General features: G+C 46.9%; 1 protein-coding gene and 1 long non-coding RNA gene across 2 annotated transcripts; both read left to right on the top strand.

Annotated features, from left to right (window-relative positions):
- The first annotated feature begins 49 nt into the window (after window positions 1–49).
- LOC139790252 (uncharacterized) lies at window positions 50–16440 on the top strand. The gene is made up of 2 exons (XR_011723431.1): window positions 50–330; window positions 15051–16440. It is a non-coding gene; the product is annotated as an uncharacterized lncRNA (long non-coding RNA).
- Window positions 1634–16440, top strand: LOC139790242 (endoplasmic reticulum aminopeptidase 1-like). Its single transcript, XM_071731803.1, has 18 exons — window positions 1634–2404; window positions 2971–3109; window positions 4430–4564; window positions 5097–5217; window positions 5552–5706; window positions 6181–6294; window positions 7141–7272; window positions 7832–7963; window positions 8115–8189; window positions 8301–8458; window positions 9294–9373; window positions 9637–9820; window positions 10917–11073; window positions 11156–11340; window positions 12029–12190; window positions 13004–13147; window positions 13278–13359; window positions 14502–16440. Exons 1-18 carry the CDS (start codon window positions 1941–1943, stop codon window positions 14646–14648), a joined length of 2766 nt encoding a protein of 921 aa, XP_071587904.1. The 5' UTR covers window positions 1634–1940; the 3' UTR covers window positions 14649–16440.
- Window positions 16441–16556: the final 116 nt, after the last annotated feature.

Below are 16556 nucleotides of genomic sequence, written 5' to 3'. Positions count from 1 at the left end.
TGGGGTTGGAAAAAAAATTTAAGACCATGGAGTCCAGCCCTTCCCATCCCTGCCCAGGCCACCCCCACCCCATGTCCCTCATCCCCACATCCCCAGGGTCTGAAACCCCTCCAGGGATGATGGGGACTCCAGCCCTGCCCTGGGCAGCCTGGGCCAGGCCCTGACAACCCTTTCCAGGGAGAAATTCTTCCCCAGCTCCAACCTAAACCTCCCCTGGCACCACTTGAGTTGTGCCAAAAGTTCCTCTTGTCCCATCCCTTGTTCCTTGGGAGCAGAGCCCGACCCCCCCTGGCTCCAACCTCCTCTCAGGGGGTTGCAGAGAGCCACAAGGTCTCCCCTCAGCCTCCTCTGATCCAGGATCAGCACCCCCCAGGGCCCTCAGCTGCTCCTGGGCAGAGCTGAGCTCCAGACCCTTCCCCAGCTCCATTCCCTTCTCTGGACATGCTCCAGCACTGATGTCCCCAGAGTGGGGTCTGTCACCCTGTGTGCCATAATCCAACCCAGACAGGGAGTGGAGACCCCTGACTTCATTTCTAGTCCAGGTGCAGAAGAGTGAGCAGGGAATGTTCCACCAGGTGAGCTAAGCTCTAGCTCCCTCCCTGCACAGAAACACGAGGAATTGCTCTGTTTCTCCACGGGCTGTGTCACTTTGTGCAGGACAGGTGAGCTGTGTTCAGTGCTTCACAACCAATGCCCCTGTGCTCAGCCCTGGTGAGGCCAGAGCTTGAGTCCTGTGTCCAGTTCTGGGCCCCTCAGCTCAGGAAGGAGCTTGAGGTGCTGGAGCAGGTCCAGAGAAGAGCAAGGAGGCTGGGAAGGGATCCAGCACAAGTCCTGTGAGGAAGGGCTGAGGGAGCTGGGGGTGTTGAGGCTGGAGAAGAGGAGGCTCAGGGGAGACCTCATCACTCTCTCCAACTCCCTGAAAGGAGGTTGGAGCCAGGGGGGGTTGGGCTCTTTTCCCAGGCAACTCTCAGCAAGACAAGAGGGCACAAGAGGTCTCAAGTTGTGCCAGGGGAGGTTTAGGTTGGACATGAGAAAGAATTTCTTTCTGGAGAGGGTGATCAGGCATTGGAATGGGCTGCCCAGGGAAGGGGTGGATTCTCCATCCCTGGAGATATTTCCAAAGAGCCTGGATGTGGCACTCAGTGCCATGGGCTGGGAACTGCAGTGGGAGTGGATCAAGGGTTGGACTTGATGAGCTCTGAGGTCCCTTCCAACCCAGCCAATTCTAGGATTCTATGAAAGGGTGGGGGGTGTTTTATTCACACTCCCTCTAGCCTAGGGGCTGGGTGGCTCAGTATCCTTGTAGGAATTTTCTGGTGAGATGCTAACAATCCAGTCCCATCAGACAGTGCTTCCCCCGTCCTGCTCAAGGCTATCACCAAGCTGTCCTGGGCAGCCCTCCCTTCCCTCCCACTGCTTTCATCTTTCTTGCAGGCTTTTGTCTCAAGGTCGGGCTGTTGCCTGCTCGGGAGGTGGTTTTATCGAATTCTTATCGTTTCACCGGTAGGTCAGCTCTGTTTTTATTCCCCCTGTGCCTTTTGTTCTCTTTCCCGCGATCTTTTTTTTTTTTTTTTTTTTTTTTTTTCCCCAAAATACTTTTTTAACTCTTCTCAACAGGTCAGTTTCTCTCTCCAGAGGCGGAGGAGCTCTTCCCGATCCCGGGAGCACTGCGAAGTTTGTAGTGACCGTACCGCAGCTTCCCAATAGGGGACGCCCACCCCCCCTCACTTTCGGTTTCGCTTTCGGTCCGCTCCGGGAGCCGGGAGCCGGGAGCCGGGAGCCGGGAGCCGGGAGCGGGGAGCGGGGAGCCGGGAACAGGGAGCCGGGAGCGGGGTGCGGGGTTTCTGGGCTGCTCAGGTGCGGTGCTGCCGCTCCGGAGGAGCTGTTCCCGGCGGAGATAATTCCTGCAGTTTCTTCCCGTCCTCCTCGGGCGCTGGGAAATGGCACCGCGGGTCCCGGTCCGTCCGTTTCCAACCATCCTGGGACTGCTGAGCTTGGTTTCGGCGCTCGGCGGGGACGCGGGGTTCCCCTGGGGGTCCATCCGGCTGCCCACGCGTGTCATCCCGCTGCGTTACCAGCTCCTCATCCACCCCAACCTCACCACCCTGACCTTCACGGGGAAGGCTGCCATCGAGGTGATGGTGACCCAGCAGACCTGCGCCGTCATCCTGCACAGCAAACGGCTCAGCATCACCAGGGCCACCGTCCTGAGTGGCAGGGGACACCCAGAAGAGGAGGCACGGGTGGTGGAACACCAGTCCTTCGAGCAGGTAGCACTCCTCACCACCCAGCCACTGCGGGCTGGGCACAACTACACCCTCAGCATCCAGTACCACGCCAACCTCTCCCACACCTTCCGTGGTTTTTACAAAAGCACCTACAGGACCCGGGAAGGGGAACTCAGGTAACCCTAACAAGTTTTCGGGAGTACCCATAGTTGTTTTCTAAATGTGAAATCAACAGGACAAGGGGGAATGGTCTCAAGATGGAAGAGGGGAGATTGAGGTTAGATATTAGGAAGAAATCCTTTGTTGTGAGGGTGCTGAGCCCCTGGGTGCCCCCAGAAGCTGTGGCTGCCCCATCCCTGGCAGTGTTGAAGGTTGGATGGGGCTTGGAGCCCCCTGGGCTGGGGGAGGGGTCCCTGGATTGTCCAGGTGGGACTGGAGGAGCTTTGAGGTCCCCTCCAACCCAAACCCTTCCATGATTCCTTGCTGATTAAGTCAAGGAGCATTAATTATGGTTGCCTCATCCCTGGAAGCTTTCATGGACACCTTGGATGGGGCTTGGAGCCCCCTGGGCTGGGGGAGGGGTCCCTGACCATGATAGCAGGGGGGTTTGAACTAAATGACCTTTAAAGTCCCTTCCAATCCAAACCATTCTGTGATTCTATGAGATTACTCTGTTTGTACACATGAGGGGGTGAGCACAGAGGGTTCAGAAGGTGTGTGACCCTGTTCCTCCTCCCTGCAGGGTGCTGGCAGCCACACAGTTTGAGCCCACGGCCGCCCGCATGGCTTTCCCCTGCTTCGACGAGCCAGCCTTCAAAGCCAGGTTTTCCATTAAAATCAGGAGGGACAACAAGCACCTTGCACTCTCCAACATGCCAGTTGTAGGTGGAGACTCCCAACGTTTAACACTGAGGGTCTTTGAAGCCAAAAACGTGACAGTGGAAGGAGGACAGGGTGTCCAGGCAGCTGCTGTGGGTGGGAATGGTGATAGGAACATGAGTTGTGTGAGTCTGTGGTGCTACTGCTGCCAGCCCTGAGACAAAATTAAAGTGGCATGAAGGAAATCATGCACTGAGGGGGTTCCTGCTCCTCAGCAGAAGTGGCAGAGTGATCAGCACAATCACCTCTGTCGTGTTGATTTTACTCACAAAACGCTTTCCATAGTGATCTTAGATTTCAAGATCTAATGAAATACAGGTTAACAAACACACTACTTATGTGCACTAACTTCATTGTCATATAAGCAGGACCTTCTCAGTAAAAAATACTCTGGACTTCCAAAAAAACCCAACCACCTCAAAGTGAAAGTGTAGATGTAATAGTTATAAATATTGTGGTTATAAATTACACACACATAAATTATAAAAATTATAAATTATTATAAATACACATAAATATATAACATACACATATACACATATAATCTACATATATATAAATACATATACACATTGTGATTATAAATAAATACATATATAGGGTTAGCTGTGTTTTCTGTATTTGTTTTTACACTTCAGGTGCAAGAAATTCTTCCTAATTTCTTTGGCACTCTTAGTTGTTTGTTTGCAAAGAAACTACCCCTTATAAATGAGGGAAATTAGGGAAACCCTCCCCTCCTTTCAAAAATGAAACATTTTGAAAGTTGATAGGAAAAAAATAAATTCTTTTGTAGGCAAATGTTTAAAACCATTAATAATTACTGGGTGCCAGGTTCCTAAACACATTCCAGGTCTAAACTAGTTAGCTAAGGCTCTACACTGGCTGCAGGAGACTTGTTTTAGTCTCAACTAGTTATCTGTGCTAACAGAGGCATGAGATGGAGGGGGTGGTTTCTCTTGTGTGTAACAACAGCTGCTGATAGCTGTGCAGCTTCCAGTCAGATGAAGTTGGGTGAGATTAATTCAGAACAACTGAAGCAGTGAACAATATTTTCATTTTCCTAGCTTTACCACTGCAGAATTAAGTATCTCTGCCCCTATAGATACAGAGGGTTTGTTCTCCTCGCAGGGGGGAGTGGGTATGGGGGTGACTTCTTTCCAGGGTACCCTTGAAGCTGAATTTAGTATCTTCACAATGTAATGTGACATATTTAAAATGCTTTGTGCTCTCTTTCAAGTGTAGTACCTTTCAGCTGAGGAGGCAGATGCCAAGGTGCTCACAGGTGGTGCTGCTGGGTGATGAGCTGTGCTTGTTTTTTTTAGGTGAAGTCTGTGAATATAACTCCCTGCCTTGTTGAGGACCATTTTGATACCACTGTCAAGATGAGTACATACCTTGTGGCCTTTATAATTTCAGATTTTAAGTCCATCAGCAAAATGACCCGTCGTGGAGTTAAGGTAACTCAGTCTGTATGAAGCCATAGTGGTTTACATTTCACTTACATCACTGGGTTTATGGATCTCAGTGTTTTATAGGGATGAAAGGTGAGAAAGAAATTGGGTTTTAATTGGATGATTACTTTGCATTCTGAGCTTTATTACTTTGACAAGTTTTCAGTAGCAGGTTTTCCATATAATTACACACACTGGTAACAGAGTTTGTTTCCTGTAAGAATACATCACTAAAGGCAAATGAAATACACTTTTCATAGGGGGTTAGCACCAAATATCATCAGTTGCACAGCTCACATGGTAGGAGTGGAGGTGGAAGAGGTCTTTGTAGGGACACAGCAGTTCTGGTGGGTAAATTTTAAAACTTCTTTCCTATTTCTGGCAACGTGTTCCTGCACATGTTGTGGTAACTCTGGTGTGGGAGTGCTGGGTGTGTGCTCTGTTGTCCCTTTTTGTGCCCATCCAAGGTGCTGATGAAGAACTGCTGAGAGCTCTTGGTGATGGTGGTACTGAGGTGCTGCCCACCCCTCTGCTGCAGGTTTCTGTGTACACAGTGCCAGACAGGATCCACCAGGCTGACTATGCCCTGGATGCTGCTGTCAGACTGCTGGAATTCTATGAGGACTACTTCAGCATTCCATACCCTCTCCCTAAACAAGGCAAGTGTTCAGCCAGCCACACACTGAGTGCATCAGGACAGGGCTGAGCACAGGGTGAAATGGCACTCACTCAGCACTTCAGAGTGCCAGGACAGGGACAAGGTGGGCTGACAGGCTGTTGAACTGGATAATTAGCAGAATTTCAGGACAGATTGAAAATTTTTGTCTTCTGTGTAGAACTTCTTTTTCAAGAATGTTTTTGCAATTCCATTTTAAAGAGACCTCAGAAGTGTGTGTGGTACGTGTGGGACTGGGATGAGCAGGTGAGTGAGTTCTTTGTTGAGTGAAATGTTACTAATACTGCTTTAATGTGTTGTGATTTTTATTTTTCTAGATTTAGCAGCTATTCCTGATTTTCAGTCTGGTGCTATGGAGAACTGGGGACTGACCACATACCGGGAGTCAGCGTTGCTGTATGACCCTGAAAAGTCCTCAGCATCTTCTAAACTTTGGATCACAAAGATAATAGCCCATGAGCTGGCTCATCAGGTGAGGTCTGAATGGGCCTGCAGAGGGGTTTGGGTCAGAGGATCTTGGAGCTGCCAGCTGAAAGCAGCTCCTTCAGCTCCAGGGAGCTCATCTGAGAATCCTGTTGCTGCTGCAGGGTTCCTGGCAGGGGGCTGGAGCAGGGATGTGCTCAGCAGCTCTGAGGCACCAGGGCTGGCCCTTGAGATTCACTGCAGGCCACCAAGGCAGGAACAGAACTTTTGGAAAGGTTTATGGTGTCATCTGTGGCCCTCTTGCCAAACGTGGATTCTTGGGCCATTCTTGGGAGCCAGTGGTTCAGCATTTTACCCTTATAATGAGAAAAACAGTGGATTTTCACAGAAAAAAAAAAAGTTCCTCAGAGCTCGGTGGCATACTATAAATGCAGTTTCATGCAGGTCTGTAGCAGCTTTTGTGATAAACTGTGTATTTAATTTCAGAAGCTTTTAATTATTTTTTTTTTCTGTTTTCCCCCAGTGGTTTGGCAACCTGGTTACCATGGAGTGGTGGAATGATCTGTGGTTAAATGAAGGGTTTGCAATGTTCATGGAGTTTGTGTCAGTCAACGTTACCCACCCAGAGCTGAGAGTTGTAAGCAGCAGTTACTGCATTTTTATTCTGTTACTAAATCCATTAATAAGTCAGGATAAAGATCAAGTGGATTTGTGCTGTGAATTGCTTTCAAAATTCTATCTGAGAGGATTATCTGATGTTGATTCTGGAGGGTAGGAATGCTGATTTAACTGGAAGTGTTTTCAGGAACTGATGATGGAAGTTAATTATTGTTGTGAAAGTGTAGTCTTTTCTAAAGAGACATTTAGACTTCTAAAAATGGAAATAAATTGTTTCATCTTATTTCCTCAATTAGGATCAGACTCAGAAACACTAAAACTCTCCAGTTAGCTTAACAGAAGTCCAAAACATGAAATTTTCTAGAAAAATGAGATGAACAATGTATCTAGGCAGATTTTTGCCATAGCACCGGAGTGGAATGTTACAAGAGAAATTTGATTTTTTCAAATTTTTTTTTTTTTAATTTGCTTTATGGCTACTGACCACTCTCTCATCAAACTCTTGGAAGGTGCAGGTGTCTTTTTGCATTTATTTTTAAGCCTCACTAGCTCAAATATTTGGAACCATAGAATCACAGACTAGTTTGGATTGGATGGAACCTTTAGGGGTCATCCAGTCCAAGCCCCTGTCATGGGCAGGGACATCTTCAACCAGATCAACTAATTAGGTTAATTTAGAACACTAGAACTCAGTTGGCTGTCTGAATCAGTGTTTTGGGGGGAATTTTATTCTCTGGAATAAAAAGCTATGTTTTTCTTACTTTGTGTGATGTAAAAGTCATGTGGAATGGGCTGGAAAGTGAACAGATAGGGATTGTTGTGATTTCTGAATTTAGCAATAATATTTGGGTTTGCCTTCTATTAGGAAGACCATTTCTTAAGGAGGTGTTTTGATGCCATGGTAGTGGATTCCTTAAATTCATCACATCCCATATCTACTCCTGTGGAAGATCCAGCTCAGATTTTAGAAATGTTTGATGATGTTTCTTATGAGAAGGTAAAATACATAAGTGCTACTGGCTCCAGAGGTACTGCCTGTGCTGTGTGTGACTGATTTCACCCCAAAATAGAAGATGTCCCTGACACATGTTAATGGATTTGTGAATTATTGAATAATTCCCTGTCCAAAACACCTGGGTGGACTCAAGGGGCAGTGTCCTTTTCCATTTCCAAAGGGGAAATATTTACTCCTTCTATGTGTTCTATATCAATTTAGGCTTTAAAACATTTTTTTGTTCTTAACCCAAGGAACATTTTTCACTGGAGCATTGTCTGGTGCTGGCTTGTATAGTAATTTAAAGGAATACTAACATAAGCTACTCAATCAGTGATATATTTTAAGAATAATGGTCATGGAAGATCAAAGTATTGTTTCAATGTATCTATATATCTCTATATATAACCCAGTTATTTTTTTAATCAGGGAAACATGCAAAAGTGAACTCTTATGAAGATCAGTCAAATTTATTTTTCTGAAACAAGCATTTTGCCAGCTAGGGAGTAGTTTTGTAAACACTTTGTCACTTTTTTTTTTTTTTTTTTTTTTTTATTCCCAGGGATCTTGTGTATTAAACATGCTGAGGGACTACCTGACTGCTGATGTGTTTAAAGCTGGGCTTGTGCAATACCTGCAGAAATACAGCTATCAGAATACCAAAAATGAAGATCTGTGGAACAGCATGACAAATGCAAGTATTCCTTATTATCTTTTTTTTTTCTTCAAATTTCACAACTTCTCATGAGCAGTGTGCATCCCTAATGTGCTACCAGACTGTGACCAGTCCTTGCAATAATGGCAGCAAAGAGAGATGCCCAGTTTTTTTCTTTCTCCCCTTTCAGATTTGCCCCACTGAGAAAACTGAACTGCAAAGTGATGGTTTCTGCAGAAGCAGCCAAGAGTCATCTTCAAATGCAGTAAGCATCAGCTTTTTCACCCATCTGTGTTTAGGAGTGGTGGACTCCTGTCTGTGCCCTCTCACATCCCTCTTCCCTCCTCTCTTTTTTTTAACTCCTGCTGACAACCAGCACTGGACTCAAGGAGAGGCTCTTGATGTGAGGGCAATGATGGACACGTGGACACTGCAAAGAGGATTTCCCCTGGTGACAGTGACAGTGAGGGGGAAGAACATCCACCTGCAGCAGGAGCACTACAGGAGGGGAGCAGATGCTCCTGCACCCACAGGGTAAGCAGAATGGGGCACCCCAAACAAAGCTTCTTATGGAATGCTCCCCAGTCTGTGTGGCTGAGAGTCCTCCCTCTGCATCTCAGGGATCACAGGATGGTGCCAGGGGTGGGAAGGGAGCTCTGGAGATGATGGATTCCAACCCCCTGTCCCAGCAGGATCCCCCAGGGCAGTCCCACAGAACACATCCAGGAGGGTTGGAAAGGCTCCAGAGAAGGAGACTCCACAACCTCCATGGGCAGCCTGGGCCAGGGCTCCCTCAGCCTCACAGCCAAGGAGTTCATCCTCATCTTGAGGTGGAATTTCCAATGGCTTCAACCCCTGATCCCTTGTCCTGTTCCTGGGCACCCCTGAACAGAGATTGTCCCCTTCCTCTTGCCCCCCACCCCTCAGCTCTTGATGGACATTCAGAGATCCCCTCTCAGCCTTCTCTTCTCCAGGCTGAATCCCCAGGGCTCTCACTCTTTTTTTTACAGCAGAGATGCTCAGATCCCTTCAGCACCCTCCCAGCTCTCCATGGGACTCTCTCCAGTAGATCCCAGTCTCTCTGGAACTGGGGAGCCCCAAACTGGAGCCAGAATTCCAGGTGTGAGAGGGGATCTAGGAGAACCCCCCTGGATCTGCTGGACACACTTTTCCTGGTGCCCCCCAGGATCCCACTGGCCTCTTGGCCACCAGGACACATTGCTGTCCCATGGAGAATTTACTGTCCACTGGGAATCCAAGGTTTTTCTCCATGGAGCTGCTTTCCAGCAGGATGCCCCCTCATCTGTACTGCTGCCTCTTCTTCCATTCATGTTCTTTCACCAAACCAAGCACTTTTGTTTTACAACAGGAATTTGTGGCACATCCCACTGACCTACATCACCAGCAAATCTGGCACTGTTCAGAGATTTCTGATGACAACTAAAGCAGGTAATTTCTTTGACTAATAGGTGATTAACTTGCTCAGAGTTTGTTTTGCCAGCCTTCTCATTTTGCAGGTTTTTGGTTTTTTTCAAAATAGGGAACTGGAACTACTACCTGAGAAGCAGACAGCTCAATAATATTGTTGTAACAATCCCTTAATATATTCAGAAACTGTGCTCTTTAAACCACTGGAATGAGAGTAAAAGTATTATTTGGTGTAGCACTAGTATGTGTTAGCATCAAAAAAGGAGCTACCCTTTTGTTTCCAGATGTCATGATCCTTCCTGGAATGGTGAACTGGATTAAATTCAATGTGGACATGAGTGGGTATTACCTCATGCACTATGAAGATGATGGGTGGGACCGCCTGATCAACCTTCTGAGGAGGAACCACACAGTAATTAGCAGCAATGACAGAGCAAGCCTCATTAACAACATATTCCAGCTTGTGAGGTAAGGCCAGCTCTGGAAAAAAATACAAACTGCTGAGGGGGGAAGAGCTGGTCATGTGCATAGTTTTCCTGAGGTCAGTTGAGCAGACCAGGAGGATGTTCTTCTCTTGCTTACAGCAACATAAACTCAGTGTTTCTCTCTGCTGCAGTGGATTTATCCAAGCCTAATTAGTGAAAAATGTCATGTTTGATCAAGGCAGTGAAGGGTGACACTGAAGTGATGGGTTGGGGTGATGACTTTGCACCAGATGGCAGCAGGGCTGCTCAGGGTCTCAGTGGGCAGCAGAAGAAAGGTCTCAGTGTGATAGAGGAGGGCTCAGACTGCTCAGCATGTTCAGAAGTTGGAGAGGAAAAGAAGGGACAATGAGAGATGGAAACTGGGCCCAGCAGAGTCCATTCTGTGATGGGTGGCTGGAACATGCAGAGGAGGCAGATGAACAAGGACATGGGAGGGTCTGTGCAGGGTGCTGACCTGGAAAGGCAGCAGAAAAGAAGTTTTGCAGTGAAAAAGTGATCAAGGAGAGTGATAAAAGACTTGTTCTACTTTCTGTGCTTCCTCTGGGAAGAAATCAGTGAGGTGTGACCTGCCAGAAAGAGAGGACAGTGAAGAAGCAGCTGGGATTGTTGCTTGGAGGTTCACTGCAGGCCAAATATCTCCATGTTGATCTGGAAAGGTGTTGCTGAAGGAACAGCCTTGGCTGCTGGATCCTTGGGCATCTCTGTGGTTTGCAGAGCAAAGCTGGTAGTGCAGGGGGAGCAGGAGGGAGGGACACAGTGCCTGGGGCTGAGAGATGGAGGGCAATGTCAGTCTTCCTGAACCATGCTCCTGCAGTCCATTTCCTGCTTCCAAGACTGAGTGTTGGGTTTCACAGAATCACAGACTGCTAGGGGTTTCATAGCTTGTGTAGCTGTTCAGTCCCATTTCACTTCCAAGAGTGAAGTTAAAAGGGGTTTGGAAGTATCTTTACTCTTTGCAGAGATTCCTGGGAAAATTCTTTGGCTTGGGATTTGCTTTGAATTAAGCCTCTTATGATATTTGTATCATTAATATCCTTAGTTTAATGATAACTTTACCCCCTCTTTTCCACTTCCTTCAGAATAAAAAAGTTGCCAGTTTCCAAAGCTTTTGATTTGACTTTGTATCTGAAACACGAGAGGGAAATGGTGCCTGTGCTCCAAGGGATGAGCGAGCTGGTTCCCATATACAGGCTGATGGAGAGGAGGGAGGTGGACGGTGTGGAAAAAGAGCTACAGGTGACATTTTTAAGTACCTAGAACTCCCTAGCCCTGCCTTGCACCCCTGTGCAGTGCAGTTCAAAGCAGCTCTCTGTTCCAGGAGTATTTGATCAGCCTGTTCAAGGGGCTGGTGGACGAGCAGCCGTGGAGTGACGAGGGCTCAGCGTCAGAGCGGCTGCTCAGGGACTCTCTGCTGCTCTTTGCCTGTGTGCACAGGTACCAACCCTGCCTGGACAGGGCCAGAGGATTCTTCACAGAGTGGCAGAAATCCAATGGGACCTTCAGGTCTGTCCTACAGCTGTTAGCTGCTTCTGCTGATGCTCCTTCTGTCTTAATAATTTCTGTAAAGAGCTGAAACATCGTTCCTCTCTGTGCCCTGAAACTCCTCAGGTCTGAACCTTGGGGCTTTAGCTTGAGTTGGGTGCTCATACATCCTGTGGTAGTCCACAGCCTGGGTTGTTACAAATGTTCTGAAAAGGTAAAATAACACATATCCCCTCACTTATGTGTCTGAAAGCTGTCTTGTGCCAGTTGAAAAAAAACAAGTAACATCTGTTCCTGAGCTTCACTCTGGTTTTGTTCCTTGTCACAATGTAAGATCTCACTAAAACAACCCTCCAAAATGTTTCTGAGAGATTCTTGTTCTGGGCAGGCAGAAGACCATCCTGGGTTGTGACCAGGCATAGCTCTGAGAGGAATTTACAGAGATAAAGAAGAGGAAAACAAAAAAGAGGGGGAAAAAAAAGAAAAAGAAAAAAAAAAAGAAATGATGAGTCTAGACTTTGTAGAAGTCATTTCAAAGGCAGGAACAATACTGAGATATTTAACTGTTTCCCAGGCAGAGGGATCACTTTCTAATGCCCAGGAGCAACATTTTATGGTGGATTGTCTGCTGTGGCAGTGATGTGGTTGTGTTTCTACACACCCCCCTAAACATGAGGGGGACAGTGAGCTGGTGCTGTCTGTGTTGTAGGGTGCCAGCAGATGTGAAGACAGCTGTGTATGCTGTAGGAGCACAGACACCTGAGGGCTGGGATTTCCTCCTCAGCAAGTACCAGCTCCACACCTTCAGTGCAGAGAAGGAGAAGATGGAGCTGGCCCTCAGCCTCAGCAGAAGTCAGGACAAGCTGCAGTGGTGAGTGGGGATCACCTTGTGGGACAGCTCTTGAACACTGAAAACAAGAAATACAATTATTCAGAGTCTTCTTTCATGGAATTTGAGTTCCATGATGTGTAAAATGCTTTACAGAGGTCATGCAGTGGCTGCACCTCCTCATGTCTGAGTTCTCTTGTGCTGCAGAATTTGCAGTAGCAAATGGGGACAAAACAGAACCCAAGAGGTGCTGAGATACCTGATCCTTGGCTGGCAGACACATCTGTACTCACTGGGTACATTCTGCATCTCTCTTAAAAGCTGGAGGTTTCCTTGAGCACCACTGAGGTTTTCAGCTCTTCCCTTCAAACCTTTGCCTCCTGTGCACACAGTTCCTGATGTCTGGACACAGCTCTGGCTGTGTTTCTCATTAATGAATTTTTGTACTCCAGCTGATCACTCAGTTGCTAATTACTCTTTGCTCAGGTGCTGTTTGGACACCTGAGTTGTGAGCAGCACTTAGGGCCTGAACTTTCCACTGGCAGTGTAGAACAAACCTCTCTTAGGGAGGGAGGGGGAGGCTCTCATCTGTTTGGGAATTCTGAGTGCAAGTGGAATGTAGCCTGTGTTTTATCCTTACTGCTGAGAACACCAGGGTCACCAAGTACCTGTAATTGTGGCACCAGGAGGAATGGGGCTGAGGAGCACGCCATGAAAAGCTGGCAGTAACCCAGCAGCAATGCTCTGCCAGCTCCTCTAGAAATGTCAACTCCCACTGGTACCAAATGCAAAGGGGAAGAGTAATTTTCAGCTTTACCTACTGGTGTCAGCAACTTCCATGTCTCTCATTCTCAGGCTGATGGATCAAGGTCTGGGTGGTGATGGTATCATAAGAGCTCAGGATCTTCCACACATTATTGTACTTGTTGCCAACAACCCCTCTGGACATCACCTAGCTTGGACCTTCTTAAAAGAAAACTGGGACAAACTTATAGAAAAGTAAGGAATATAAGATGATTTGCTGCTCTCTCTATCCGAGTGTACTTTAAAACTCTTACTGTTTACAAAAACATGTTTTCTGAGCATAGGTCATTCTTTGTTGTTTGTTTTTTGTTTTTTTTTTTGCCAGGTTTGGACTTGGTTCCAGTTCCATTGCAAACATTGTCACTGGGGTGACCAGGTGCTACTCCACCAGGTCACAGCTCGCAGAGGTGAGGCACTCAGATCCTGCCTGTGAAAAAATAGCTTACAACTGAAATGAGAATTGGGATTAAATATTAATGTGGTGAAAGCACAACCAGTCCTGAGGCATCAGGGCAATATCCTGAGTTTTCCCTGCAGAGGATGAAGTCAGGGATGAGTGGGATCACTAGGGAAGAGCACAAAGACAAGGAGGATCTTCCTTGTCTAAGCAGTGAGCCTGGAGGCAGGCTGTGAGTTTGCCAAAGCTTTCATGGCTCAGCAGCCTGTCCTAGGATTTTCTACCCACTCTGGAAAGTAGTGAGGAAGAAGAAGCAGAAAGAAAAAAGTTTTCATTGAGGCATTGAGGGAACAGAAGAAAAATGCTGAAGGGCAGTAAGGAATACATCAGGAAATACAGATTTCTCCAGGCTCCTGGATGTTGTATACGATTTTGTCTTCTTTTTCCATGCTCTCTATTGCCATTAAAAGTGCACATTGACCAAGTCAATCTTCTTTTCAGAAGATGCTGCTTCTGTTGCCAGTTTAAAGTTTTGTGTTGTGTTTTTTTTTAACACATCCCTAAGTAATGCAGCTCTACTTAATGTGAAGGAACACAGGGAGCATCTCTTTATTTCAAGCTTTGTTCTCAAACCCAGCAACTCCCTTCCTCATGCCCTGTACCTTCCTTGCATTTTGTGTCTTTGCATCTTGTGTTGTGCTTGTCAAGCTAAATTACACAATATGTATACATTTATACAGGAAGTACAGACTCTGCATCTTTTGTTTAAGCACCTGTCTGCCAGCTCCAGCCTGAGGTTAAGTTTCCACAATGAGCCTTTTGATCAGGACTGCCTCTTTGGAAAAAAAAAAAATGAGGAAAACACTTCCAGCAGAATTTGGGAATTTAGAAACAGCCTCCAGGGTTCCCGTGTGCCTCAAGAATCAGTCTTAATGGCTTTTTACAGAATAATTTGCAATGTAATCCTCCTTGGCTCGTGGGATCCAGGCACTATGAAATGCTTTTTAAAAAACTGTTCTTGATAAAGGGGTGGGAGGGACAAGGGGTGGAAGAGCCAAGGTCATGTTCACAGATCAGCTGCTGGTGTGGTGTGCACCTGAGAGACATCTCTGCCTCTTCATCAACTCTTCTGCCACCTTTGTTTTCCAACAGGTCAGGGAATTCTTCAGCTCTCTGGAGGAGAAGGGTGCAGGGCTTCGCTGTGTCCAGCAAGCTCTGGAGACCATTGAGCACAATTTACAGTGGATGGACAGAAATCTGGAGGAAGTCAAAACCTGGCTGCGAAAAAAACATCTGTAAATTCAGGCTTCTTGGTAATGTTTGTCAGGACCAAAAAGCACTGAAAAGCTGTGAAAACTCAGGGCTGGAGGGTCAGCTCAGTTGTATAAACTACTTCAAAAAAAGGAGCTGTGAGGCAGCTGAATCACAGAATTGTTTGGAAAAGACCTTCAGGGTCCTCAAGTCCAACCACATCCAGTCCCTACCAACTCTATCACATCCCCAGGGGTTTCTCTGAAACCCCTCCAGGGATGATGGGGACTCCAGCCCTGCCCTGGGCAGCCTGGGCCAGGCCCTGACAACCCTTTCCAGGGAGAAATTCTTCCCCAGCTCCAACCTAAACCTCCCCTGGCACCACTTGAGTTGTGCCAAAAGTTCCTCTTGTCCCATTCCTTGTTCCTTGGGAGCAGATCCATCCAGAAGCTCTGCCCTCAGCCTCCTCTGATCCAGGATCAGCACCCACAGATTTGTGCCCTAAATGCTGCTCAGTCCTTTTCTCCCTCAGGACCATCCCAAGCTGAGACCAGGAACGTTGTTCCATGAGCTGAGGTGTGGGCTCCCTGCTGGAGCTCTGAGGTGCACTGTGTCCCAGGAGCAGCAGATCCAGGGGGACAGAGCCAGGAGGAAATTCCCACCTGCCAGAGGTGTCCCTGCTGCTCTTCCCTACAGAATTCAGGCAGCAGCTCTGACACTGACGTGTGCACAAAGCCACAGCTCCATCTGCCCCCATCCTCACCCTTTTATGCTTCCTGAATTTTTATTTTCAGGGGTGCAGCCCAGCTGCATCATTAAGCACCCCCTGACTGTAATTAGCAGCTGTGCCCCCTGTCCTGCAGCCTCCTGCAAATGCTTTGCCTGCACTGGAAATATTCCTGTGATTTTAGGTGACTCCTGCAAGGAAACAACACACAAGTTGGGTGCAGGAAAAAAAAAATAAAAAATTAATGAACTTTTGTACTTTAGCTGATGATCCATGAGTTTGTTTTAGCAGGAATTTTTGCTTCTAATTTCCCCTTTTTAGCCCAATTGAAATGCAGCTCTGACACAAGTGCTCTTTGCCACTGAAAAGGACAGAGTCACAGTGACCTGTGGGGTACTGATAACTGTGAGCTTCAAGGAGAGAAACTGAATATTGTGTGCTTGGCAGGGACAGCTGTGTGAGAAAGCCAAGTCAAAATCTGAGAGATGGGGTTCTTTTGGTTTATTTTGTGTTGTAACAAGCAGTTCTGAACGGCCTTCTCCACTTACCTGCACCAAACTTTTATTTCTCTACTGAACTACTTTTTTTTAAGTATCTAATTACCACATTAACTAAATGCATTCAGTTCTTGACTTTTACAGCCACGCTCTTGACATGAATTTGCAGTGTTTATTTCCTCTGCAACCTCAGTTTCCTCACAGGAACAGCTGAAGCAGCCACAAACTCTTGAGCAGAGGTCAGGATGCACAATCTGCAGGGACAATGAGTGTCCTGAGGTCATCCCAAGCTGCTGACTCTGCCTTGCTCTTCTCTCAGCTGCAAATTTGCCTGCCCAAGGAGCTGAGCTCTGCTTTGTTAGAGCTCTAAAATCCTGCTCTTGAGGGAGAGAAGAAGTTTTTCATAAAATACCAGTTTTTTTTCAGCCACATATCCTGTTTGACACAAGGTGTTGTCTATGGGGCAGCTGGAAAGCTGAGCAGGCCAAGCATCATGTCTACATTTTCTGCTATTTCTGCTACTGTCTGTTGCTTGCTTTAAAATGTTTTCAGAACTGAAAAGGCAATTGGTTAAAAAAAAAAATAAATAAATTTTTTTACATGATTCTAGCTAAAATACTTCGTTTGTCTTATTTTGCACAGTGTGGTCAGCAGTAATCTGCATTCCTCTCTTTTCCCTGCTGTAAATGCTACACCTTCAGCTTCCCAGCTCTGGGGAAAATGATGCTCCAT

Source organism: Heliangelus exortis, chromosome Z (genome assembly GCF_036169615.1).
Source record: "Heliangelus exortis chromosome Z, bHelExo1.hap1, whole genome shotgun sequence".
NCBI lineage: Eukaryota > Metazoa > Chordata > Aves > Apodiformes > Trochilidae > Heliangelus > Heliangelus exortis.
Note: the sequence above shows the minus strand (reverse complement) of the source record. Positions and strands in the feature narration are given on the sequence as shown.

Coding starts and splice junctions, on each gene's coding strand:
- LOC139790242 (XM_071731803.1), top strand. CDS start 1,941: ATGGCACCGCGGGTCCCGGTCCGTCCGTTTCCAACCATCCTGGGACTG. Junction 9,821..10,916: donor AACATATTCCAGCTTGTGAG/GTAAGGCCAGCT, acceptor CACTTCCTTCAG/AATAAAAAAGTTGCCAGTTT. Junction 13,148..13,277: donor TGGGACAAACTTATAGAAAA/GTAAGGAATATA, acceptor TTTTTTTGCCAG/GTTTGGACTTGGTTCCAGTT.